Source organism: Podarcis filfolensis (genome assembly GCF_964270895.1).
Source record: "Podarcis filfolensis genome assembly, chromosome: 2".
Classification (NCBI taxonomy): domain Eukaryota; kingdom Metazoa; phylum Chordata; class Lepidosauria; order Squamata; family Lacertidae; genus Podarcis; species Podarcis filfolensis.
Genome location: NC_139605.1, coordinates 6,227,082 through 6,253,375, shown reverse-complemented (window position 1 = coordinate 6,253,375; position 26,294 = coordinate 6,227,082). Strand labels below are relative to the sequence as shown.

Sequence of the window (26,294 nt, the reverse complement as noted above, 5' to 3'; positions counted from 1 at the left end):
CCCGGCTGTTATCCAACTCTCTGAATCCCCAAACATTCCCATAATAAAAACATCATGCATCTGAAGTGGATTCTACACAATGAAACCTGATCCCACAATGCATTTGTTGCTCTTTCAGGTGCTGCGGAGCTCATTCACCCCCCTCCCATTGTCCCACTGTCATTTAAAAAATAAGGTAGGCAAGTTGCTACACACTTTTGCCGTTGTCCCAGTTCATCCCTTGAATGCCCAGAGAAAGAAAGATTGATTAAATGGAAATATTGAAAGAAGAATGAGGAAACATATTATGGAATTTTCAGAAGCAACTGAACCAGGATTAACTCTTTTTAAAAGTCATTTTATTTTTGTAGGGGCAAAAATCCTTTCCTCTTCCATATGCCCCCTCCCCCACCTCAAATCTTTTCTGGGTTCCCCCCCCCCACAACCCTCCAGAGCTGATTTGGGGACAACTCAGGGAAATATTGAGCTGAATATCACCCATAATATGTAAAACAGCAAGACAGAGAACTGTTACATCACCACCAAATTTCCAAGTTTTTGCAAAGGAAACAGAGAGGAGATATGGAAAGAAAATGGAATCTAACCCCTTACACGTTCTCCGTATAAAATTCCCACATTGACCCTTTTTAAACGTATTGACTTTAGTCCTCGTATTAAATTGATGCCAGTTATCCTTCTCACGATCCTTCACCGGGAGACTATTTCCCTTAGCTGCCACCAAAAATATATACAGACATTCATACAATAGCCGTAAAGGTAAAGGTAAAGGGACCCCAGACCGTTAGGTCCAGTTGTGGACGACTCTGGGGTTGCGACGCTCATCTCGCTTTACTGGCCAAGGGAGCTGGCGTACAGCTTCCAGGTCATGTGGCCAGCATGACTAAGCTGCTTCTGGCGAACCAGAGCAGCGCACGGAAACGCCGTTTACCTTCCTGCTGGAGCAGTACCTATTTATCTACTTGCACTTTGACATGCTTTCAAACTGCTAGGTTGGCAGGAGCAGGGGATTCGAACCGCCAACCTGCTGATTGGCAAGTCCTAGGCTCTGTGATTTAACCCACAGCGCCACCCGCGTCTCTACAATAGCCGTACAAAACTGTTAATACAAAACCAGGGAGGTTATAGGGGCTTGGGGGATATTAACAAACATTTCAAATCATCTGGTCGTTCCAAAGTTGTTTAAACTTTGTTCCAGCCTTGTTCAAACCTAGGTGGTGGTGGGGAATAAATACACCTTCCTAATGAGCCCAGGTTAATTTTCGCCAATTTTCTCCCAGTCTTTCCCAACCTAGTACCCTCCAGAGGTTTTGGACTAGAATTCCTATGTAGTCTGGTGCTGGTGGGAGTTTTAGCACAACTGGAGGGTGCCAAATTCAAGATGTCTGTCATTTCCCAGCTTCCAAGTCTGGGTACCAGGTTTGCGTTGCACATTCAGATCTAGCTGCCATCTTATTTTTTAAAAAGTGCCACCTCATCCTTTGCTGCCTGCCAGTTTTAGAAGTGTTAAGAAAATGACCTTAGGATGATTATTATTTATTCACATACCCTTCACCCAAAGACCCCAGGGCGGGTTGCGAAAATTAAAACACAAGCTTAGTTTTTAACGGGGTGGGGTTGAGTTGTCTTTTAGCTTGTATTCTTGCTTTTACACTTTCTTCGTAAGTCATTTTCAGTTCTCTGCTGGAAAAAAAGGGCCTGGAAGAACAGGATTTCTGTCTCATCTGTCTAGAAATGTGGCAAAGATGGGCGGGAAAGGGAACAGGCAAGCATGATCCTTGCATCGCCAGGGGTTGGACTAGATGTCCCGTGGATCCCTTTCAGCCCTATAATTCTATGATCAATAAGCAGCCCAAGGCACATTCCCATGGGAATGACAATTCCCAAGACTCGCAACCCAGGGAAGTGAGACCCATAGGCAGGATAGAGAACACTTTTTGGGGTGGGGGCTAATCTGATTCACGCACTCAGAGCTGTGAGGCACCAAGAGAATTAAGAACCCCTTCCCACAGGGGGGAAGGAAGAGTGGTGTATTTAGTGCCTGCCCACCCCCATCCCGTTATAAAGATTTCAGAAATGAAAATGAAAGAAATCTTGAAATATTCTGTACAACGCTGTAACACCGTTTCAACACAACATTCTGGCAAAGAGTTTCTCCCCTGTGAGAGTTCTCTGATGTGAAGTAAGATTCCTCCTGAACCCCTTTCCACAGTCTGTTCACTTTTAGGGCATCTCCCTCGTCCTGCTCCGTCTTCCGCTGCAATATTCAGCTCCCCCCCCTCAACATTTATGTGGTTTCTCCGGCGCTGACTCTCGCCTCAAGCCCGTTCCACCCTCCATAACTTAACATGGTTGCTCCCGTGCTCCCCTGTGTAGATTATCTGATGAGCAGTAAGGAGCTGGCTGGGACTCAGGCCCTTCCCACACTCCACGCATTTCAGGCTCAGCCCCTGTTCGCACTCCACGCATTCTGGCGTTTCTGCCTGAGCGTGTTTCTTTTTATGCCTGTTGAGACTGATGCTGCGACTGAAGCTTTTCCCGCACTCGAGGCATTTGTAGGGCTTCTCGCCGGTGTGGGTTCTTTCGTGCGCCGTGAGGATAGAATTGCGTCCGAAGCTTTTCCCGCACTCGAGGCATTTGTAGGGTTTCTCCCCTGCGTGGCTTCTCTGATGTCTCTTAAGGGTCCCGCTCCTGTTGAAGCGCTTCCCGCATTCCACACACTCGTAGGGTTTCTCCCCCGTGTGGATTCTCTGATGTGCAGTAAGAGTCCCGCTGTCGCTGTAGCTCTTTCCGCACTCCACGCACTGATACGGTTTCTCCCCTGTGTGGGTGACGTGGTGCCGATTGTAGTCCGATCTGCATTTGAAGATCTTCGCGCACACAGGACACTGGATCCCTCGCTTGCCTTTCGGATCTTGTTTTGGGATCAGGAGTTTACGGCCTTCGGCCGCCTTGGAAAGGGAGGATTTGATTTTCTCGTTCTTCGAATGCTTCGCTTTCTGCCTTTTTGATGCCTTTGGATCCTTATACGTCTCCTGTCCTGCTACTTGCTTCACTGATTCAATAGAAGGTTCCTTCTCACTTTCGCTCTCCTGCCAATCACCCGCTGGGGGCAGAGGGAAGGAAAGAAAAATAAAACCCCACAGTTAAACATGGGGAAAAAGAACAGCGCACCAAAGAAACTCGAATTAATTCGGAACAATTAGAAATCATTTATTTATTACGTTTGCATACAACCTTAAACTCCAAGGAGTTTAAGGTGGCAAACATGATTCCCCCCTTCCCATTTTACACTGGTGTAAATGAGATGCGGTGTCCTTGCTAGTACACCACTGTTGTCCCAAAAGCTTCTGGGAACTGTAGCTCTGTGAGAAGCGAACTACAGTTCCCAGCATCCTTTGGGGGATATCATGCGGCTCTGCGCTAGAAATCCATCCGTTCAGTAGCCCTCAGCGATGGAAAAAGTGCCTTTACCTGCACAGACCTCATTACCAAAATCCTCCATCACGACTTCCTTGTAGAGAGTTCTTTGGCCTGGATCCAGGAGATCTCACTCCTCTTTGGGGGTGTACACACCCGCTGCCTCCAACTTTACTGAAAGAAAGAAAAAAGGGCTTTCAGTTTGAAATGGTTGTGGGAAATTGCAGTCAAATATAACTGGCAAGTGTAGGGCTAGTTAATGCATGAAGGGGTTAAGACCACAGAAGTTTATTCCTAGACTCAGGTCATGTTCCTGGAAGGAAGTTAATTTTCCTAGTTTGTTCGTTTTCTTTCACCTTGTTAACCCACCTTGTTTGCTACAAACTCAGACCGCTATTTCACTGTATTTTATATCCCAAGATTTCTGCCTGTGTTTATTTGTTGCTGCGTGGATAAATGCACAAACCTGGCTTTAGGAACTTTGTAAGTAAAGTATGCCACCTGCAAATTCCTGCATTGCTGGGGTTGGAGTAGATGACTTCTGGGGTCCCTTACAGCTCCCAGGTGACAACTCTGCAAAAGGAGTCGGGTCCACCAGATCAGCTTTTATTTACCCCTCCAGAGCAAAGGAGTCCAGCCAAACTCTCAAGAGGGGGTCTGGAGAAGACCCATCACCCCCTTGAACAGCAGCAACCTCAGAGGGAAGGAGGGGGATAATTTATTTATTGCCACTGCCTTGATGGCAGAAAGTGAGGAGGAATTAAAGAACCTTTTAATGAGGGTGAAAGAGGAGAGCGCAAAATACGGTCTGAAGCTCAACATCAAAAAAACTAAGATCATGGCCACTGGGCCCATCACCTCCTGGCATATAGAAGGGGAAGAAATGGAGGCAGTGAGATATTTTACTTTCTTGGGCTCCATGATCACTGCAGTTGGTGACAGCAGTCATGAAATTAAAAGACACCTGCTTCTTGGGAGAAAAGCAATGACAGACCTAGACAGCATCTTGAAAAGCAGAGACATCACCTTGCCGACAAAGGTCCGTCTAGTTAAAGCTCTGGTTTTCCCAGGAGTGATGTATGGAAGTGAGAGCTGGACCATAAAGAAGGCTGTTTGCCGAAGAATTGATGCTTTTGAATTCTGGAGCTGGAGGAGACTCTTGAGAGTCCCATGGACTGCAAGAAGATCAAACGTATCCATTCTTAAGGAAATCAGCCCTGAGTGCTCACTGGAAGGACAGATCCTGAAGCTGAGGCTCCACTACTTTGGCCACCTCATGAGAAGAGAAGACTCCCTGGAAAAGACCCTGATGTTGGGAAAGATGGAGGGCACAAGGAGAAGGGGACGAGAGAGGACGAGATGGTTGGACGGTGTTCTCGAAGCTACGAACATGAGTTTGACCAAACTGCGGGAGGCCTGGCATGCTCTGCTCCATGGGGTCACGATGAGTTGGACTCGACTAAATGACTAAACAACAACTGCCTTTAGACTAGAGCTTTTGAAGGCAAATTGGAGCCAAACAGGCTCTCTTCAGGTCCAGGAACTCCAAAAGCAGCCCCCCCCCCCTCTGGCTCTGGAGCATGAAAGCCGCTCCACCTCTTTCTGGGTGGCTGGTGGCCTCTCCTTTCATGGAGGTTTTTAAGCAGAGCTTGGATGGCCATCTGTCTGTCCTAAATGCTTTAACGGAGATTCCTGGATTGCAAGGGGGTTGTGCTAGATGAGCCTCAGGGTCCCTACAATTTCATGATACACCCCCTACAGGGACTAGATGGAGCTCTTAAGAAGGAAGATCCTGCAATTGAGAAGTTAAAAGAGATTGGTCTCAACTAGGGCCAGGGCCTTTTCAGTACTGGCCCCGACTTGGTGGAATGCTCTGTCACAAGAGACTAGGGCCCTGCGGGACTTGACAGAGCTGTTCTGCCTGGCCTTTGGTTCGGACTCAGTCTGACCGTTATGCTTCCCTCCCCTTATGGTCTTGATTTATCAGCTACTTTAAAATGAGGCTGCATTTTAAATCACATTTTAACCTGTATTTTAAATTGTGTTCCCCCCTCTCTTTTCCCCCCATTATGTTTTTACTGTGATTTTATTGGTGTTTAGCCGCCCTGAGCCCGGCTTTGGCTGGGCAGGGCAGGGTATAAATAAAATTTATTATTATTATTATTATTATTATTAATCCCTCATTGCAGGGGTTGGACTAGATGATCCTCTGGGTCCCTTCCGACTCTACAATTCTATACGATTCTATGACACTTTGCAGCTGCAAAAACCAAGATTCTTGGGACCGTGGAGTCCCCTTGCTTATATCCTCATTTTTTGTGTGTTTTTTAAGAGGGTCTGCCAGCAAGGCTGCTTCTTCTGCACCAAATCAGCCCCCCAGCCAAATCTCCTGGGGGGGAAGAGGGAGGCTTCAAAGGAGCCTTGTGCAAGAGGAGCACCCAGCTGATGGACCCCCATTTTGCAACCTGAACTCCTGGGTCAAAAGGAAACTCGGAGCTGGCTGGGCCCTTTACCTCTTTGGTCCTGCCCTGTGCAGCATCTGCCTCCCGGCCGAGGGACGTCGCCAGGCCTCCTTCCCCTTCCTGGAGGACCAAAGCAAGTGGCCCACTCTGGCCTCCCCTCCCTCAACTTGACAAACTTCCTGCCGCTCTAGGAGCCGCAGCTCAGTGTGTTTAACCATTGGAGGACTGAGTGTCAGAGGCTGCCTTCTCCAAGCCTTCCCCTTCCGGCTGCCATGAGCCCGGTATTTTCCGGACAGAGGACGGATGGGATTTTCGGGAAGCGGTAGAAAATTATATACTGCACTGTACAGTGCTGTATACACAACCAATCGACTGTCCGGGAAAGTCCGGGCGTGTGGCAGCCCCGTTCGGAAGTGTTGAGTTATTGGACTAGATGACCATTCTGTACCCTTCCAACTCCACATTCTATGAAGTGTTTAAAGGGGTGTGCGGCACCTTGGAGCCGGGGTGGAGAAACCGAGGGAATTAGGGTTCAAATTCCCACGGATTGAGTTTGGGCCCGGCCTACCTCACTAGGTTGTTGTGAGTGTATGTGTTGGGGACGAGGAAAGAACCTTGCCCACCACCATGAATTCCTTGGAGGAAAGTTGGGATAGAACTATAAAGTATAAAAACACAGTGATAATATTCAACCTGCTTGTGTTGAGTTCAAGCAGAAACTGCTGCCCTTTTGTACCTTTAATGGTTAAGGGGAGAACAAAGTTCTCCCTGTCCCCCAGCCTAGAGAGGAAGGAAATGGAAAGCAAGGGGGGCCGCAATGAGAGTTGCACCTTCTCCTTCTAGGAACTGGGTTTTTGTGTTCCCTTTTTGGAGAAAATTGGAGGAAGCTTGTACCTGTGGATGTCGAGTGTTACAGGTGCATTCATTTTTTAAAAATGGGGGGAATATAGGGGGCTGGTTGGACTTGGGAGAGGGGCGGCTGCAGGAGGAGGAGAGAATGAATGGTAGGGGAAGGGATCACTGTGCAGTGGCAGAACACCTGCTTGGGGTGCAGAAGGTCCCTGGAGTGATGCTGCCAGTCAGTGTAGACAATAGGTAAAGGTAAAGGGACCCCTGACCATTAGGTCCAGTCGTGGCCGACTCTGGGGTTGCGGCGCTCATCTTGCTTTATTGGCCGAGGGAGCCGGCGTACAGCTTCTGGGTCATGTGGCCAGCATGACTAAGCCGCTTCTGGCGAACCAGAGCAGCGCACGGAAACGCCGTTTATCTTCCCGCCGGAGCGGTACCTATTTATCTACTCGCACTTTGACGTGCTTTTGAACTGCTAGGTTGGCAGGAGCAGGGACCGAGCAACGGGAGCTCACCCCGTCGCGGGGATTCGAACTGCCGATCTTCTGATCGGCAAGCCCTAGGCTCAGTGGTTTAACCCACAGCGCCACCCGCGTCCCTAGTGTAGACAATAGGTAAAGGTAAAGGGACCCCTGACCATTAGGTCCAGTCGTGGCCGACTCTGGGGTTGCGGTGCTCATCTCGTTTTATTGGCTGAGGGAGCCGGTGTACAGCTTCCGGGTCATGTGGCCAGCATGACTAAGCCGCTTCTGGCGAACCAGAGCAGTGCACGGAAACGCCGTTTACCTTCCCGCTGGAGTGGTACCTATTTATCTACTTGCACTTTGAGGTGCTTTCGAACTGCTAGGTTGGCAGGAGCAGGGACGAGCAACGGGAGCTCACCCCATCGCGGGGATTCGAACTGCCGACCTTCTGATCGGCAAGCCCTAGGCTCAGTGGTTTAACCCACAGCGCCACCCGCATCCCTAGTGTAGACAATAGTGAGCCTATTTAAAAAGCTCTTCCTTTTGAACCATGAGGACCAGCACCTTCCTTGAAGGGAAGGGGCCACAGCTCAAGGGTGGGGTGCCTGCTTGCATGTAGAAGGTCTCAGGTTCAGTCTGTGGTATCCCAAGCAGCCTCCCCTACAAAACCCTGGAGAGTTGTCGCTGCCAGTCAGTGCCAGCAGTACTGAACTAGATGTACCAAGGGTTTGGCTCAATAGAAGGCAGCTTCCTTTGTTCCTAGGATTCTCGGAAATTGGGGGGTGACTCACAAGCAACAACATCCAATGCCCTTTTAAAATGTGTTGGGGCAGGTTATTGGGTTGTTTTTGTTTTGTTTTGTGATTTTATATTGTGATTTTATCTCATGAACCGCCCTGAGACCTGCAGGCATAGGGCGGTATACAAATTTAATGAACAACAACAATCACAAGAAACCCTTGGCAGAGGGAGGGACAGCCCCATTAGATGCAAAACAGTAATTTTTCTGCTATTCATAAAATGGAAAGAGTTGGGCAGAATCGGGTCCCTCCATAGAATCGTAGAAAGGGATCTCCAGGGTCATCTAGTCCAACCATATATATATATATATATTCTGTTTTACAATTTAGAATACTCATTTAAACATCCTTGTAATATCAATGACTTCCCTTCTTCTCTTTCCATGGTTCATTTTGGATAGCATAAATCCCTGCATATTTTATATAAACTAAACCATTCAGTATTCCATTATTGCATCCATCAAAACTTATTTACACTGTTGAAGTTATCTTAATGCTGCCAACATTTTCAAGTGTACACAATTCCCCCCCCCATATATTCAATAAACATTTTCCAGTCTTCTCTAAACGCATGTTTGTCTTGTTCTCTTATTCTATATGTTAAGTCCGCAAGCTGTGCATATTCCATCAGCTTAAGTTGCCATCCTTCTTTAGTTGGGACCTCGCTTGTTTTCCATAATCCAGCCATTTTCGAACCGTCACAGGTTCCCCATCTGTGGCCCAAAAGACAACCAAGTGCTGCCATATATTGTACCACGACTAAGAATAGCGATGCTGTCCCTTCAGGCTCTGATAGAAACATAGGAGGCGGTTATATTCAGGCAGAGGCTCTCCCAAGATTTCAGGCAGGGGAGGTTCCCATCCATGTCAGGAGAGGTCAAGGATTGAACCAGTGGCCTTTTGCATGCAAAGCAGATGTTCTGACCATGAGCTATGGCTCTCTAGGTCATTATTAACATTGGAAGCTGCTGTCTCAGATCATTTGTCCATTTGGCTCAGTGCTGTAGACACTGGCTGGCAGCAGCTTTCCAGAGTTTCAGTAATAATAATAATAATAATAATAATAATAATAATACACAATTTCTTTCCTTCATTCATTTGCAGAGCAAAACAAATGGCCTAAGCTGAGAGACAGGCATCCCCAACCCTGTGAGTGAAAATGGCTGCAGAAATCCCAGCAGCCTCTCTGGGTCTCCAGCTCCAGTGGGCAGCAGAGGCCGGTGCGGAGACAGGAATTAAAATGGAGCAGGCGGAATTGGCAAGGCTGGCGCCAGAGATGGCACCGGAGGGGACTGTCTGCCTTGGGAGCACAGAGGGACTGCATCCGAGCTGGACAGAACCACAGCATATCAAAGAGGAGCCAGAAGAGGAGCTGTCGTCCCGGCAATGGGAAGCCCAGTGGCAGGAATTCCTCCGGACCGTGCAGGCCCCACACTCTGGGGGAGAAGGAAGCCCACAGCTCCTAGGGGATGGGGCATGGGGCGAGGCAAAGCCTTCTGGGTCCTCCTTTGAGGGAGCAGCCGTTCCTAGCCAGTGGGCTGGAGCAGGAGACAGCAAGACCAGGCTCCCTTCCAGACCAGCCGCTGCCAGCCAGGGAAACATCGGGCAAGCGAAGGAAATCAAGATGGAGGACGTCAGCAGCTCTGAGGCTCATCGCCAGCTCTTCAGGCAGCTCTGCTACCGGGACGCCCAGGGCCCTCGCGAGGTCTACGGGCTCCTGAGGGAGCTTTGCCATCAGTGGCTGAGGCCAGAGAAGCACACCAAGGAGCAGATTCTGGACCTGGTGATCCTGGAGCAGTTTCTGGCTGTGCTGCCCTCAGAAATGGGGAGCTGGGTGAAGGAGCGAGGCTCAGAGGGCTGCGTCCAGGCCCTGGCCCTGGCCGAGGAGTTCCTCCTGAGGCACCAGGAGGTGGAGAAAGCGGGAGGGCAGGTGAGAGAAGCATTTGGGGGTCCAGAGTCGACAAAGGGGTTAAAGAAGTGGCCATTTTGCTTAAGGACATGACTCCTTGATCACCCAATGAACGGTCGTGGCTCTCCGAAGTTTCATGCAAGGAATACTCCAAGCTATACATTCTGAGAAGTGAATGTGTTCTCTCTTGCTCTACAGGGGCTGAATAGGAAAAATGTTTTCTCCTCTTTCAGGGACTGAGGACCATTGCAGAGGGGGCTGCTTGCGTCACCGAAGGAGAAAAGCAGGGAAACAGGGCAACCTCCGGTAATAATTATTTCTCCACCTTTGAATCATGACTGGAGGGGAGACGTGGGGGATTTTGTTGTGAGTATACAGGAAAATGTGATCAAAACATCTGTGTGTCAGATAGAGCCGGGCGATATGTCACCAGCTACACAATGTGATATACCAATATATCACAATGTTTGAAAGTATTGCAGGAAGCATGGTCACTTGAGAAAAACTTATCTCTATCAATTTTCTCCATGCTCAGAGTGGCTGGGGAAACCAAGTCAGATGGGTGGGGTGTTGTTATTGTTGTTCCATGCATAATTTTATAGACTTCTGTCATGTCACCTCTTACTTGATTATCCCCCCCCCCAAAAAAAAAACCCCTTGTGGGAGAAAATTTGCTTTGGGCTTCAACACAGAAGCTCACACCACATTCACAATTAGAGGGAAGAGTCCAGAGAGTCTTTGATTGCTCTCTGTTAGAACTCAAACTATATAGGAAAATGCACATCACCTTGGCTGTTTCTGACAGATTGGATCCTAAAATTCCTAGGCACCCCATGTCCTGATGAATAACAGAGTCCCAGAAGCATATATTTGGAGTGGATGTGTCATGTAGTAATAAAAAATGCAGAGTCAAAGGTCCATCAGTAAAAGAAAAACTTTTACTTAAAGGCAAAAGGGCTTTGTTACAAAAAAAAAACCAAACTAAACTTCAGAGAAAAAACTGCAAATGTGTGAGGTACAAACGAAAGTGAGAGAGAGAGCAGCTTGCTGAGCACACAAATTTATCTCTCCTGGCTCAGCGTGACCTTGAGATAGTCAAAACAATATTTGCAACAGCAATGAACCTTCTAGAATGAACTAGAATCTTCCAGCATTTTCCAGTTTCTTCCCTCAAAGACTTTAGCCATGACAGTTTCATCCTCTGGCCAAGCAGGTTCTGCCACCGCATTGTCCCAACCTCTCTAATCCACCTGCACTCCTTAGAAACACTTACTCAAACCACTTTTTTTGCAGTATGCTTAGAGCCTTTCTCGTACCTTATCTGCAGTTGTCTTTCACTCTAGCCTCATAATGGGTTTAGTAGGATTTCTGCCTCACGCTGCAACCTTTTCTCATGGGAAGTTGCTCCTGTTCCGTTAATTGAGGCTCGTATCTCCCTCTCCTGTTGCAGGTGTTGGCGGAGAAAGCGATCAAGATGGCAAAACGCTGAAAGGGGAAACTGAGGCAAAGCAGGCGTGGAAGACAAAACTTGTTGCTCCCGAAGGTGACGATGTGCATGAAGTTCAGGTCAAAGAAGAATATTGCGTTGGAAACGACAGGACTGAATTCCCTCTATGTGCAAAAAACTTAGCTAGTAGGTCACACCTTAGTGCAGACAGAAGAATGCAGGCTGGGGAGAAACCGTTTAAATGTGCCGACTGTGGGGAGAACTTCAGTAGCCGGAAAAGCTACGTTATCCACCAAAGAATCCACACAGGGGAGAAACCTTATAAATGCTCGGACTGTGGAAAGAGCTTCAGGCAAAGGATACAGCTTACCATTCATCAGAGAATACACACAAGCGAGAAACCCTTTACGTGCTCAGAGTGCGGAAGGACTTTCCGATGCAGCTCAAACCTCATTTCCCATCGGCGAATCCACATGGCGGACAAACTCTTCCGATGTTCGGTGTGTGGAAAGAGCTTCAACCGGAGCAAAAGTCTGACGTTGCATCAGAAAATCCACACCGGGGTGAAACCCTTCAAATGCTCAGAGTGCGGGAAGATCTTTAGCAGGAGCAAAAGTCTTAACTCGCATCTAAGGATCCATATGGGGGAGAAGCCATATACATGTTCGGAGTGTGGGAAAAGCTTCAGTAGGAGGACTAGCCTAACTCTGCATCAGAGAAGGCACACAGGGGAGAAGCCGTACATGTGCATCCTGTGTGGAAAGAGGTTCAGCAGGAGCTCGAACCTTCGGTCTCATAAGAAAATCCACACAGAGGGGAAACCGTATAAGTGTCTGCAGTGTGGAAAGAGCTACCGTCACAGCATCACCCTTGGTATTCATCAGAGAAGCCACACAGGAGAGGAACCTTATATGTGCCCAGTGTGTGGGAAGAGATTCGGTCATAAGCATCACCTTACTTCACATCAGAAAATACACACAGGCGAGAAGCCATTTGCCTGTTCCCTGTGCGGAAGGAGCTTCAGCCACAACATCAGTCTTAAGAGACATCAGAGAATCCACACAGGGGAGAAGCCGTATAAGTGCTCGGAGTGCGGGAAGGACTTCAGTCGGAGTACCAATCTTAGGTCCCACCAGAGAATCCACACAGGGGAGAAACCGTACACGTGCTCCGAGTGCGGGAAGAGCTTCAGTCGGAACACCAGCCTCACTTACCATCAGAGAATCCACACGGGGGAGAAACCCTATAAATGCCCGGATTGCGGAAAGAGCTTCAGTCGGAAAACGGGTCTTACTTCTCACCAGGAAACCCACAAAGGGAGGAACCGTATCGGTGCTCAGAGCGTGGAAAGAGCTTCGACAGTCACACACCCTTTAACTAACGTGAAAGAAACCGTGGAAGGGAAAATGGAGTGAATCCCAATGAGCACAGAAAGAACTTGTGCTGGCATGCAGATCTTCCAAATGATCCTTCTCCAGAAGGTGGTGTATAAATAATTTAGACTGGATATTTTCTGGACTTCTTTGTTTTTCAAATTTGTTCTTGTGTTGTTTAGTCGTTTAGTCGCGTCCGACTCTTCGTGACCCCATGGACCAGAGCACGCCAGGCACTCCTGTCTTCCACTGCCTCCCGCAGTTTGGTCAAACTCATGCTGGTAGCTTCAAGAACACTGTCCAACCATCTCGTCCTCTGTCATCCCCTTCTCCTTGTGCCCTCCATCTTTCCCAACATCAGGGTCTTTTCCAGGGAGTCTTCTCTTCTCATGAGGTGGCCAAAGTCTTGGAGCCTCAGCTTCAGGATCTGTCCTTCCAGTGAGCACTCAGGGCTGATTTCCTTCAGAATGGATAGGTTTGATCTTCTTGCAGTCCATGGGACTCTCAAGAGTCTCCTCCAGCACCATAATTCAAAAGCATCAATTCTTCGGCAATCTGCCTTCTTTATGGTCCACCTCTCACTTCCGTACATCACTACTGGTTTTCAAATTTAGAAAAATGCAAAAGAAAAAAAAAAGCTTACGGTGCGAAACATGCCGTAGCACGCTATATAAATAAGTAATACACAATTAACTGGATCAGGCCTAAAAATACAATGGGAAATTAAAGAGGAAAAACACAGAAGAAAGGGAAGAGTGTGTTTGTGTCTTTGTGTGTTTTGCCTTTGCTGGGGGATTTCCTTGAACTCTGTGGACGCCTCTTGCTTGTCTGGATGAAGGATGGAGGTTTGGGTATGAGCCTTCACAGCAGACCTCATGATCAGGCTTCCCCAAACTTGGGTCTCCAGCTGTTTTCAGACTACAATTCCTATCATCCCTGACCACTAGTCCTGCTAGCTAGGGATGGTTGGAGTTCTAGTTCAAAAAACAGCTGGAAACACTGGGCCCAGATGGTAGGGGAGAGGGTTCCTCCTCAGGTAAAGGTAAAGGGACCCCTGACCATTAGGTCCAGTCGTGGCCGACTCTGGGGTTGCGGCGCTCATCTCGCTTTATTGGCCGAGGGAGCCGGCATACAGCTTCCGGGTCATGTGGCCAGCATGACTAAGCCGCTTCTGGCGAACCAGAGCAGTGCACAGAACCGCCGTTTACCTTCCCGCTGGATTGGGACCGAGCAACGGGAGCTCACCCCGTCGTGGGGATTCGAACCACCGACCTTCTGATTGGCAAACCCTAGGCTCAGTGGTTTAGACCACAGCGCCACCCACGTCCCACGGCAGAGCCCAAGACCCTTTGAATTGATCTAGGTGGCAGACAGGTACAGCTCTGCCTTTGGGGAAGGATAAATGGAAGAGAAACACTTAATTGCTATTTCCATTATAAAAGCGTTTATGCTATAAAATAAAGGCTTTATAAAGGAAAATAAAGTTTATACACTGCTAATCAAGCAGTGATTTTAAAAAACACACCTCAAAGCAGTTTACAAAGAGAACGAAAGAGTGAAATAATCAGTACAAAAAACCCCTCCTATAATATTCGAAAGATAAAATCAACAATAAGCTAAAAACATATGCAGCGGCACTCTACATATCTGGGTTTAATAAAAATAAATGTTTTTAGCAGGTGCTGAAAGAGCACGGTGAAGGCACCTGCTTGATGTCAAAAGGCAGGGAGTTCCTAAGTGAAGGAGCTGCCGCACTAAAAGATTGATTTCGTATCAATGCAGAACGGGGATTATGTGGCGCCTGTCAGTTCCGCAGATGGAAGTGGTCGAGTGGGCAAATACATTTTATTTTCTTTTGTAAAATTCAATCTTTATTATTTTTTGAAAATATACATTTATACAACACTCTGTTTTTGTTTGTAACAAAAAAGAAAATGATGGCAACTGAAGCAAAGGTACTTTGTATACCTCACAATACACATGACACTGCAATTTATGAAAAAAGAAAAGAAAATAAAGAAGAAAAAGTAGCTGAGGTTTTAAAAAAGACTTCCAAACATTCTCATTGCACGTTATCTGTTAAATGCACTTTTACCGCAGTCTACGGCGGCATGCACTCTATATACATGAAAAGCACGTGGCTTCCCGCAACAGGAACTATAGTTTCCCCCCTCATGGTGCTACAGTTCCCGGCACCCTTAAACTACTGCTCCCAGGATTCCTCTTTTTGGGGGGTTAGTCGTGCTTTAAAAGCACGGCGCGCTTGCAGGCTAAGGGTTAAAGCAAAAGAGTCACGCTTCCTAGAGAGGCGGCTGGAACTAAGGAAGGGATTTATGAATGGGAAGAGTCGCATCCAGCCCCTCCCCCGCGACTGGGGGAGTCGGAGGCAGCCTTTGATCTCCCTCCCACGCGCGGCAGCCTTCCTCTCCCTCTCTTCCTTCCCTCCCCTTTCCAAACAAGGGATCTGGTGAGTGCAAACCCCTCGGGGTGAATTGGGGTCCCCGGGGCTGTTGTGGAAGGAGGGTGAGGCAGGGGGGAGGAGGAGGGCCGGGGAGGTCGGGAGGGGCCTCGCGGAGAGACCCCAGCCGGCGCTTCAAGGCGAAAGGCAAGGAGGCAGCCTCAGATTCAGGGAAGCTTCAAAAGAGGATGCGTGGAACTGCATGGACTTGGAAGGGGACCCCCGGGGTCATCTAGTCCAACCCCCTGCCATGCAAGGAATCCCCGGGTGGGCTCGAACCACCAGCCTCCTAGTCAGCTAGCTTCCCTTTCCTCCGTCGGAGGCAGCAAAATTGATGGATTGCATTGACTGGTCCATATCCAACATTATTGTTGTTATTGTTATTGTTGTTCACTGACAGATTTTCATCTGTAATAAAAGTACATATTAGCCTCTCTGTGTTCAATTCATAGTTATTTCTACAGGCCATTTACATTCCGTGTGGGACGCTGCTATCATAGGCAATGTGCAACATTATTATCGTTTTTTTAATTAAATTTCTATACTGCCCTTCATCCAAAGATCTTGGGGTTGCAAAGAAGAGGCGAGAGGCAGAGAGTCGCCTTCTTTGAGAATAGTCTTGGGCTGGGGTATAGTTTAAGGGTTTTCATACCTTTATTTTAGATCTGCTTACGTAGGAATTGTCCAATCTGATGTCGTGTTTTTGGGGTTTCGTTTATTGTTTATGATTGCTTTTGTTGTGCCGCAATTGTGCATTTTTTCCATGTTGTATGGTCTGAACTGATACCATGGCTCATTCCGTGGAGCAAGAGACTCTGAATCCCAGGTTCGTGGGTTCGAGACCCACATTGGGTGGAATTGAACCCGGGATCTTCTGCATGCAGGACAACTGCTTTACCCTGAGCTATGGCCCTTCCTGGATTTTGTAGCTTTTATTCTGTGCCGGATGAATTCCCTCGCTCCCACATCCTCATTCCCAGCCTCTAATTTCCCTCTTGCTTGCCTTGTTTACAGGAAGACGCCTTCATCCTTAACCAGGTGGATTTCCAGTTTTTCCTGCAAAGTACCTTCTCCGCTTGGCGACATGTGCAATTGACCTGCTTCCTATGCTGGATTCACCTCCACCCTAAATCCCAGGCCGTCGAAAAGATTCGGCAGCGAGGGAAGGAGCCGCTCCTGACCTCTCGGGAGCCACGGATCGAAGATGGGAGAGCGGGAGTTGGCTGGGTCCCTAGCAAGACAGGACCCTTGCGTCACCCAGACTAGGAGCAGCGGGGGATTCTGGGAAAGAACAGCACAGGAGATCCCGGGCGAGGAGGTCGTCCTCAGCTCAGACGCTCAGCGCCAGCGTTTCAGGCATTCCCGCTTCCAGGAGGCCGAGGGACCCAGAGAGGTTTGCAGTCAACTCCACCGTCTTTGCCGTCAGTGGCTGAAGCCAGAGCAACACACGAAGGCTGAGATCCTGGATTTAGTGATACTGGAGCAGTTCCTGGCTGTCCTCCCCCCGGAGATGGAGAACTGGGTCAGGGAATGCGGAGCGGAGACCAGTTCCCAGGCAGTGGCCCTGGCCGAAGGTTTCCTCCTGAGCCAGGCAGAGGAGAAAAAGCAGGCAGAGCTGCAGGTGAGAGAGTCATAAAAGTAGAAGCTTATTTTCATGCAGTGTAAGACTATCAGCCTGGATTGGTTTGTGGTTTTGTTCTGCCTGCCAGAGGCAGTAGACGTCTGTGAATTTCAGTTTCTGGGGTTTAAAAGGCAGGAAATTCCTGCTGTTGTTCTCAGGTCCTGTTTGTGGATTTTCCAGAAGAGGGATCTGTTTGTCCACCGTGAGAACAGGAGGCTGGACTGAATGGACCACTGGATTCAGCCAACAGGGCTCTTCCTAACCTTCTTGTTTTAGGACTCTCCTTATTTTGAGATTGCAAGTTGTTTTAAATTGTTTTTAATATTGTATTTTCATGTTGCAAGCTGCCCTTGTGCCTTAGCGTGAGAGTGGGTAGTAAATCCAATAATAATAGTAATATTAATGACATTAAAATAGATTCAGGTAGGTAGCTGTGTTGGTCTGATGCAGTCAAAATATATTTTAAAAAAATTAAAAATTGTTCAGTAGTACCTTAGAGACCAACTAAGTTTGTTCTTGGTATAAGCATGCACACAAAAGCTTATACAGTGGTACCTTGGGTTGCAGACGCTTCAGGTTACAGACACTTCAGGTTACAGACTCCGCTAACCCGGAAGAACAGAACAGAAATCGTGCTCCAGCGGCGCAGCAGCAGCAGGAGGCCCCATTAGCTAAAGTGGTGCTTCAGGTTAAGAACAGTTTCAGGTTAAGAACAGACCTCCGGAACAAATTAAGTACTTAACCCGAGGTACCACTGTATTCATTTAAATGTATGTGTAGAAACCCGCTTCCTTCACAAAAAACATCATTTGCATTTCCCACTCCACCCACTATGCGGCCCTCACACTGGGAAAGCCTCCTTTCATCTGCTCAGAACTCAGAACCTTGCCTTTTGCTTGCATCCTTTTAAAAAATGATTATTTCTCTCCTCTCCCTCACCTGGGTCCCTTACATCGCTTCCAGCCCCGGACGCTGCCAGCAGAATCGGTCCCCGCTTCCTCCGAATCCGAGATGCCTCCGTCGGACTCCAGGAGGAGTCGGCCCTCCTGGGGGATCGCGCAGGAGGGCGAAGGGAACCCCAGCTCCCCGGGTAAGAATGGGCAGAGAAGATTTCAGCTTCTGCCGGGTGTGCGTAGGAATATAATAACAGTACAGTGGTACCTTGGGTTACAGACGCTTCAGATTACAGACACTTCAGGTTATAGACTCCGCTAAGCCAGAAATAGTACCTCGGGTTAAGAACTTTGCTTTAGGGTGAGAACAGAAATTGTGCGGTGGCAGCAGGAGGCCCCATTAGCTAAAGTGGTACCTCAGGTTAAGAACAGTTTCAGGTTAAGAACGGACATCCAGAACGAATTAAGTTCTTAACCTGAGGTACCACTGTATAATCTGCCTTATCCTGATTCAGACCATTGGGTCTATCTTAGATTAGTGTGTCAAACGCCGACTGGCATATTTGAATCCTGGCATCTCCCAGAGTCCTAGCCGGAGACTCAAACCACTACAACACACTGCTGTGTGTGTGCTCTCTCTCTCTCTCTCCTGAAACACTAAAAAAAATGTTCCTAAAGCAATGCAACGCTTCCCACCATTGTTGTTGTTGTTGTTTAGTCGTTTAGTCGTGTCCGACTCTTCGTGACCCCCTGGACCAGAGCACGCCAGGCACTCCTGTCCTCCACTGCCTCCCGCAGTTTGGTCAGACTCATGCTGGTAGCTTCAAGAACACTGTCCAACCGTCTTGTCCTCTGTCGTCCCCTTCTCCTTGTGCCCTCCATCTTTCCAAACATCAGGGTCTTTTCCAGAGAGTCTTCTCTTTTCATGAGGTGGCCAAAGTATTGGAGTCTCATCTTCAGGATCTGTCCTTCCAGTGAGCACTCAGGACTGATTTCCTTCAGAATGGAGAGGTTTGATCTTCTTGCAGTCCATGGGACTCTCAAGAGTCTCCTCCAGCACCATAATTCTAAAGCATCGATTCTTCAGCAATCAGCCTTCTTTATGGTCCAGCTCTCACTTCCATACATTGTGTCATTTCAGGTGCAGGCATGCCACCAGCCATGCAGACTGAGCCTTCTCTTGCTGGTGGAGGGGCACCTGTGGCACCTGACCAGGTAGGTAGAAGTTTGGGGACAGACCGGGCGCCTCTGTCCCTGGGCTACTTGTCAAAGGACACATGGTGAGAGGCTGCGTGACACCCTTTGAGGGGCAAAGCTGACCTGCTCAGCCTCGCCCTCCCTGCCTGGGATCCTTAGAAGGGGGAGCAGACTGAACGCAGCACCTCTTAATTGCCGCCAGAATTATTATCGGTCAAAATTGGTGGCGTGGGGTGATGAGAACAACACCCTCGAGAGAAAATCTGGGGCGTCATATGTCTGGTTACCAATATGGCGGAAAAACAGACCTGATGATTTAGTTTGCAGTCTTGTAGGCCGTTCCAGAGCATTTCAGAGTGGTGTGCAGCAAGATTAAAATAAGTTGAAATGCCAAAAAACCAAAACAAAACAACAATAAAGCCATTCCAACGTAGCACAGACAGCGAGCCCCTTCTGAAGTTGTCACAGAGTGACTGACATGATTTTATATCTCCTCGCAGACACAGATAAGCATGTGACCTGGCGTGTAGCACTCTTTGCAACTGCCGCTAGGAAAATTAGAGCAAATTATATAGCCGAGGTAGCCACCAACTGTAAAGGAGATGGATTTATTTGACCCTATCTACAACAAGCTATATTCTTTCTTTATCACCAAACTCTGAATATGATTGCACATTGTATTAATTAACATTATTTTTTAATATATTAGTGGCCATGAGATAATTTTAGCTTATAAATTTTATTGTTTAAAGTCTTAATTTGTATATTAAGGTACTTTTATAGCTCTGTTTAGAGTAGGTAATGTCTCGATAATATAAATGTTGTAAGTTTTTTGTATCAATTCAGTATATTTTCTTTTAATTGTTGAGTGATTCTGTGTACATCGCGGCAGCCTTTGGCTATGTGCAATAAAACTGACTGACTGACTGACTGGTGCCAAGCCCCGCCCACCAGCTGAACTGGCCTGTGGTTGGTGAGAGATGCCAGGATGTGGCTTACAATAATTGATTATAATAGTTTGTTTAATGATAAGGATCCGTTATATAGTCTGCAAGGAGAAACTGTTTTCTTCTTCTTCCCCTTCCAGGTTCCGGTGACGTTTGAGGAGGTGGCTGTGTATTTCACAGAGGAGGAATGGGCCCTGCTGGATCCGGGCCAAAGAGCCCTGCAGTGGGAAGTCATGGTGGAGAATTATGGGATTCTGGCTTCTCTGGGTAAGGCTTATTGATTTAACAAAACCTATATACTGCTTGGTTGCATTTTTTTTTTTAAAAAAGAAGCAAACTTCTAAGCACACGAAAATGATAAAACATTGAAATTCTCAAGAAAAGCAACTAAAAGCAGGTATTTAAAACATTCAAAAGACGATTAAGAGATCATTAAGATGATTAAGTGATAAAACACCTGCCTAAACAAAAATGCACTAAGCTGTCAATTGGCAAGGAGTTCCACATTAACATTAAGTGCTGCCACATTAACAGATAGATTTGTTACATTGTTTTGAGTACAGTGGTACCTCAGGTTACAGACGCTTCAGGTTACACACTCCACTAAGCTGCCTTATCCTGATTCAGACCATTGGGTCTATCATAGCTTAGTGTGTCCAATGCCTAGAGTCCTTATCTAGAGGTTCTGCACAGGAGTCACCTTAAACAGCATCAGAGGCCTTTCACACTGCATTTTCAGTTAATGGCAATCAGCAAAATTAATTTAATATTGGCCAGATCTGCCTTCCATTCTGACGTGAGCAGCAGCAGACATTCCCTCATTTAGAGGCTCCGTTTTTTCCTTCGATCTTACTAGTTTTCTCTCCTTCCTCCAGCAGGAGATGGGTGGAAGAACGGGAATGAAGTAACACCGTGCGCGGTCTCCTTGGAAAAAGCCAGACGTTCGGAGAAGGAAGAGCAGAAAAGGGAAACTGAGGCAGAAGAGAAGAGGGGAAATCCCTTCCTCGCTTCTGACTTCCGCAAAATCACAATCTACGAAAAGACGGACGCCGAAAAGAAGCGGATCGTGTGCGCCGTGTGCGGGAAAAGCTTCAGCCGCAAATCGCACCTTAACGAACACCAGAGAATCCACACCGGGGAGAAACCCTACAAATGCGCCGAGTGCGGCAAGAGCTTCCGCCGGAGCACGGACCTCTCTTCTCATCAGAGAACCCACACGGAAGAGCAGCCGTTCAAATGCTCCGAGTGCGGGAAGAGTTTCCGGGGGAGCTCGGACCTCCGGTCTCACAAGCGGATCCACACCGGGGAGAAACCGTACGCCTGCTCCTTGTGCGGAAAGAGCTTCAGCCACAGCATCAGCCTCAACTCTCATCAGAGAATCCACACGGGAGAGCAGCCGTTCAAGTGCTCCGTTTGCGGGAAAAGCTTCACGCGCAACACAGGCCTGACTCTGCACCACAGAATCCACACCGGGGAGAAGCCGTACACTTGCTCCTTGTGCGGCAAGAGCTTCAGCCACAGCAAGAGCCATGCCATCCACCTCAAAGTGCACGCAGGGGAGAAACCCTACACATGCTCAGAGTGTGGGAAAAGCTTCATCGGGAGCTCGTACCTTAAGTCACATCAGAGAATCCACACAGGGGAGAAGCCCTACACGTGTCCCGTATGTGGGAAAAGCTTCAGATGGAGCACAAACTTTAATGAACATAAAAAAATCCACACGGGGGAGAATGTGGTGAATTCTAGGAATCCCTGGATTGGAGAAAGTCCCCCTGGTGGGGCACAGATCTTCGTAATGGAGGATTCACTCTAAGGCAGAGCTTTCCAAAATTTTCATGTTGGGGACGCACTTTTGAGACATGCATCATTTTGCAATACAGCAGTTCAATTTTACTAGCAAACCGGAGGTTAAACTCGCGAGACACACTTAGCGTGTCACGACACACAGTTCGGAAAGCTCTGATCTGAGGAGCAAGGAAGGCTGTAGACCAGGGGTCAGCAAGCTTTTTCAGCAGGGGCCGGTCCACTGTTCCTCAGACCTTGTGGGGGGCCAGATTATATTTTTTTGGGGGGGAAATGAATGAATTCCTATGCCCCACAAATAACCCAGAGGTGCATTTTAAATAAAAGGGCACATTCTACTGTAAAAACACGCTGATTCCTAGACCGTCTGTGGACCCGATTTAGAATGCGATTGGGCCGGATCCAGCACCTGGGCCTTAGTTTGCCTACCCATGCTGCGTAGACGAAAGCTCTCCCAACTAACAGAATCCTAAGCTCAAAATGTAACATAGACAAACCATATCACAAGAGGGAGAACCAGTGTCAGAAGGAAACTGTGGTGGAAGACAATATTGAGAGTGGCTGCTGGGACCATATAACACCGGTCCTAAAATATCTACATTGGCTCCGAGTATGTTTCTGAGCACAATTCAAAGTGTTGGTGCTGACCTTTAAAGCCCTAAACGGCCTCAGCACTGTATACCTGAAGGAGCGTCTCCACCCCCATCGTTCAGCCCGGACACTGAGGTCCACGCCAAGGGCCTTCTGGCGGTTCCCTCCCTTGTGAGAAGTGAGGTTACAGGGAACCAGGCAGAGGGCCTTCTCGGTAGTGGCACCCACCCTGTGGAATGCCCTCCCATCAGATGTCAAAGAAATTAATAACTATCTGACTTTTAGAAGACATCTGAAGGCAGTCCTGTAACGGGAAGATTTCAATATCTGATGTTTTGTTGTGACAACCCAGGATTTACAGAATGTTGCTGGCACATTCTTTGTAAAGAAACCAGAATTTGGGCAGACTGTACAATCTGTCAACTGAGAGAGAAGTAACCATGGTCTTTCTGAAGGCAGATTCCAGTGTATATTTTTATTTATTTATTTTGCTGGACTTTCTGACTCTCGATTCCCGGTGCGCTTCATTTTAACTCTCCACCCCAAGAGTTATCTGTCCTGTGCCTGATAGCATCGTCTTGCTTGCGGCGTTCCATTGTCTGTGTGTTGTGTTAATAAAGATTTCCCCTCTAAACTTGGATTGCAGCCTGTGTGTCTGTTTCGCATGCATTTGAAAATATTACCGCTGTGATATATTTTATTGCGGCTTTCTTTTTTTAAAGAAAGAAACACACACCACATTTTTATTGCATTTTCATTATACAGAAACATAAACCGAATAGACGTAAGAGAATACAAGCATAAAAGCAGCCGAAGGGAAGGCAATATTAAATCTCTAAATTTCCAACTAAGCGTCAGGAAGAACTGCGCCCGATGGTAAGAGCTGTTGACAGTGGAATGATCTCCCTCGGGAGTTGGTAGACTCCCCTTCCCTGTCACGGATGCTATAGCTGAGATTCTGGCATTACACGGGGTTGGACTAGATGACCCCGGTGCCCCTTCCAACTCTACAACTACGGATTCATATAGCATACAGTGGTACCTCGGTTTTCCAACGTAATCTGTTCTGGAAGACCGTTCGACTTCCGAAACGTTTGAAAACCAAGGCGCAAAGGATGGCCTGCAACTTTAACTGAGAAAATTGAAAAACGGCAGAAGCCATTCAACTTCAGAGGCGCGATTGAAAATGAAAGCATTTACCGTATTTTTCTGTCTGTAAGATGCCCTCATGTATAAGACGCCACCTATTTTGGGGGACTCTGATTTAATAAAATGGGGGGAGATGGCCCCCATGTATAAGACGCCCCCAAATTTTGCACATTATTTTTTAGGGGGGAAAACTAGTCTTATACACGGAAAAATACAGTACTTTTGGGTTTTTAGCGTTCGAAAACCGAAATGTTCGGCTTCCGAGACATTCGAAAACCAAGGTGCCACTGTATTAATAAGATCATAAAACAACAGTATCCTGTCAGTATCCTTCCTGACAGTAAGATAATAATAATAATAATAATAATAATAACAACAACAACAACAACAACAATAATAATAATTCCGAAAAGAATATTAAAAACATGGTAAAACATCAAACATTAAGAGCTGTTTGACAATGGAACGGTCTCCCTTGGGAGATGATGGGCTCTCCTTCCTTGGAGCTTTCTAAGCAGAGGTTGGCTGGCCATCTGCCATAGATGCTTTGGCTGAGATTCCTGCATTGCAGAAGGTTGGACTGGATGACCCTCTGGTGTCCCAACTCATTCGATTCTATGCAGCTAAGCAGAAACATGAAGAGAAGCAGAAATCCGGAAAGCAGGTGAGAAACCAGCCAATTTCATTTCCGTTCGGGGGTGTGCCTCTGCTTGCTTTAGCCTGCAGCTCTGCCAAACCCCAACCCCACCCCAGCCGCACAGCTCCTTAGTCCTCGCCAAAGCCATTCTCCTTGCCAAAAAACCCTCCCTTTAGACATTGCCAAACCTTGGCAGGTCACCTGGGTCACCCACTTGCCTCTTCCTCACCCTCGGGTGCTGGTTCCCTTGCCCGACCTTAGCTTGGGTGTGCATGTACACTCCTGTCAGCCTGGTGACGGATAACTACAAATAAAATAGGGAGAGAAGAGCAGAGAGGTGATGCTCCTCTTTCTTCCTGCTTGTTGATTAATCCTAGAATTGTAGAAGGGACCCCGAGGGTCATCTAGTCCAACCCCAGATAAGAGAACAACAACAGGAAAGCCTAGCAATTTTTATTATTATTATTAGAACCAAGCAGAACAGCAACAGAGAAAGTTGTCTTTTACTATGTCAGGCGATTGGTCCATTAAATTTAGTATTGTCTCCACTGACTGGCAGCGGCTGTCCAGGGTTTCAGGCAGAAAATATCTCTGGAGATGGTGCTGGGGAATGAATGTGAGAGGCCCCCTGCATTCAAAGTACATTCTCTTCTCTCGAACTGTAGTTTCCCCTCACTTTTCTCCTCACTGGAGAGCCAGTGTGGTGTAGTGGTTAAGAGCAGTGGACTCGTAATCTGGTGAACCGGGTTCGCTTCCCCGCTCCTCCACATGCAGCTGCTGGGTGACCTTGGGCTAGTCACACTTCTCTGAAGTCTCTCAGCCCCACTCACCTCACAGAGTGTTTGTTGTGGGGGAGGAAGGGAAAGGAGAATGTTAGCTGCTTTGAGACTCCTTAGCGTAGTGATAAAGCGGGATATCAAATCCAAACTCTTCTTCTCTTCTTCTTCTACTTTAAAGGTAAATTCAGATTCCAGTCTTCCTCATTCTAAACACAGACACATAAAAGGTAAAGGACCCCTGGATGGTTAGGTCCAGTCAAAGGCGACCATGAGGTTGTGGCGCTCATCTTGCTTTCAGGCCGAGGGAGCCGGCGTTTGTCCACAGACAGCTTTCCGGGTCATGTGGCTGGCATGACTGAACCGCTTCTGGTGCAACGGGACACCTTGACGGAAACCAGAGCACACAGAAATGCCGTTTACCTTCCCGCCACAGTGGTACCTATATATCTACTTGCACTGGTGTGCTTTCAAACTGCTAGGTTGGCAGGAGCTGGGACAGAGCAACGGGAGCTCACTCTATCGTGGGGATTCGAACCGCTGACCTTCCGATCAGCAAGCCCAAGAGACTCAGTGGTTTAGACCACAGCGCCACCCACGTAGGCATCCATGTTGTCCATTCTAGCTTTTGTTTCTGCTTCTGCTGCACTTTGGACTGCATTTTCCCGCAGTCTGGTGTGCTCTCCAGATAAGATGGATTATGACTCCCTTTTCCCCCAACACAGGACAACAACCTCTTCAAAACCCTTTGTGCCCTTGCAGCTCCCATGGTCCTCTGGGGGAAGCCAAGGCTCCCCATGGCTGCCCTTGCATACCCTCCAACTAAAAATAACAATAACAATAACAAAACAACAACAACAACAACAACATTTATACCCTGCCCATCTGTCTGGGTTGCCCCAGCCACTCTGGGTGGCTTCTAACATGTCTAAAAGCACAATAAAACATTAAACATTTTTTAAAAAGCTTCGCCTTCAGATGTCTAGAAGGCATATGTACAGTTACTTGTCTCCTTGAGACAAGTTTTGACATACAGAAATTCACTTGTTGGGTGTGTGTTTTTTGCTTTTTTGCTGCAAAATCACTTTGAGATAAAAGAATGGAAAGGGTTTGTTGAATATTTACAGATAAATTGTAAACAGATAAAAACATTAGGAGGATGAGTGTAATAACCTGCAGTTTCCTAAGAGTATATATTTACAGTAGATCATTAAATGAGGAAATTAAATGAACTTGGATATGCGGAAGATATTAAGAAATAAGTTTAGGGAACCGCAGGAGGAGGGAGGAGGAAGTCAAATTTTGAAATGTCGAATGGATTGTAAAACTAATGAAATGTATAAATTTGAAAAGTAGCTTTTTAAAAAAAACAACTTATTTTGTAGAGGAAGCAATTCATAAATGAGAATAAACTGATAGTTCAAAGAGGGGGATCCAGCCTAAGGGTTAAGGGGAAGAGTGTCTGTGTTCCTAGAGAGCCCTGGAAGGATGCTCTGGAAGG

The 26,294-nt window shown here is 47.4% G+C and overlaps 3 protein-coding genes and 1 long non-coding RNA gene across 8 annotated transcripts; 2 read left to right on the top strand and 2 right to left on the bottom strand.

Annotated features, from left to right (window-relative positions):
• Nucleotides 1-323: 323 nt before the first annotated feature.
• LOC310757171 (uncharacterized protein) lies at nt 324-3,611 on the bottom strand. The gene is made up of 2 exons (XM_083602399.1): nt 3,472-3,611; nt 324-3,103 (listed from the first exon to the last, which is right to left on the bottom strand). Exons 1-2 carry the CDS (start codon nt 3,500-3,502, stop codon nt 2,316-2,318), a joined length of 819 nt encoding a protein of 272 aa, XP_083458525.1. The 5' UTR covers nt 3,503-3,611; the 3' UTR covers nt 324-2,315.
• LOC310757505 lies at nt 324-7,729 on the bottom strand. The gene is made up of 2 exons (XR_014545276.1): nt 7,440-7,729; nt 324-826 (listed from the first exon to the last, which is right to left on the bottom strand). It is a non-coding gene; the product is annotated as an uncharacterized lncRNA (long non-coding RNA).
• LOC310756593 (uncharacterized protein) lies at nt 6,661-13,467 on the top strand. Of its 2 annotated transcripts, XR_014544943.1 has the most exons (5): nt 6,661-6,795; nt 9,097-9,922; nt 10,135-10,207; nt 11,352-12,982; nt 13,214-13,467. XR_014544943.1 is itself a non-coding variant. In XM_083600918.1 (4 exons), the coding sequence occupies exons 2-4, from the start codon at nt 9,152-9,154 to the stop codon at nt 12,761-12,763; spliced, it is 2,256 nt and encodes a 751-aa protein (XP_083457044.1). In that variant the 5' UTR covers nt 6,661-6,795; nt 9,097-9,151; the 3' UTR covers nt 12,764-13,467. The 2 variants fall into 2 exon arrangements, 1 of the variants encoding a protein (XP_083457044.1); XM_083600918.1 differs by having other exon boundaries at nt 11,352-13,467.
• Nucleotides 13,468-14,281: 814 nt separating this feature from the next.
• Nucleotides 14,282-22,865, top strand: LOC310756785 (zinc finger protein 213-like). Of its 4 annotated transcripts, none has more exons than XR_014544978.1 (7): nt 14,282-15,188; nt 16,194-16,800; nt 17,764-17,890; nt 18,835-18,908; nt 19,978-20,104; nt 20,716-21,990; nt 22,083-22,865. XR_014544978.1 is itself a non-coding variant. In XM_083601530.1 (6 exons), exons 2-6 carry the CDS (start codon nt 16,384-16,386, stop codon nt 21,648-21,650), a joined length of 1,680 nt encoding a protein of 559 aa, XP_083457656.1. In that variant the 5' UTR covers nt 14,282-15,188; nt 16,194-16,383; the 3' UTR covers nt 21,651-22,865. The 4 variants fall into 4 exon arrangements, 2 of the variants coding, with proteins under 2 accessions (XP_083457656.1, XP_083457655.1); XR_014544979.1 differs by having other exon boundaries at nt 14,284-15,188; nt 20,713-21,990; XM_083601530.1 differs by having other exon boundaries at nt 20,716-22,865.
• The last annotated feature ends 3,429 nt before the right edge of the window (nt 22,866-26,294 follow it).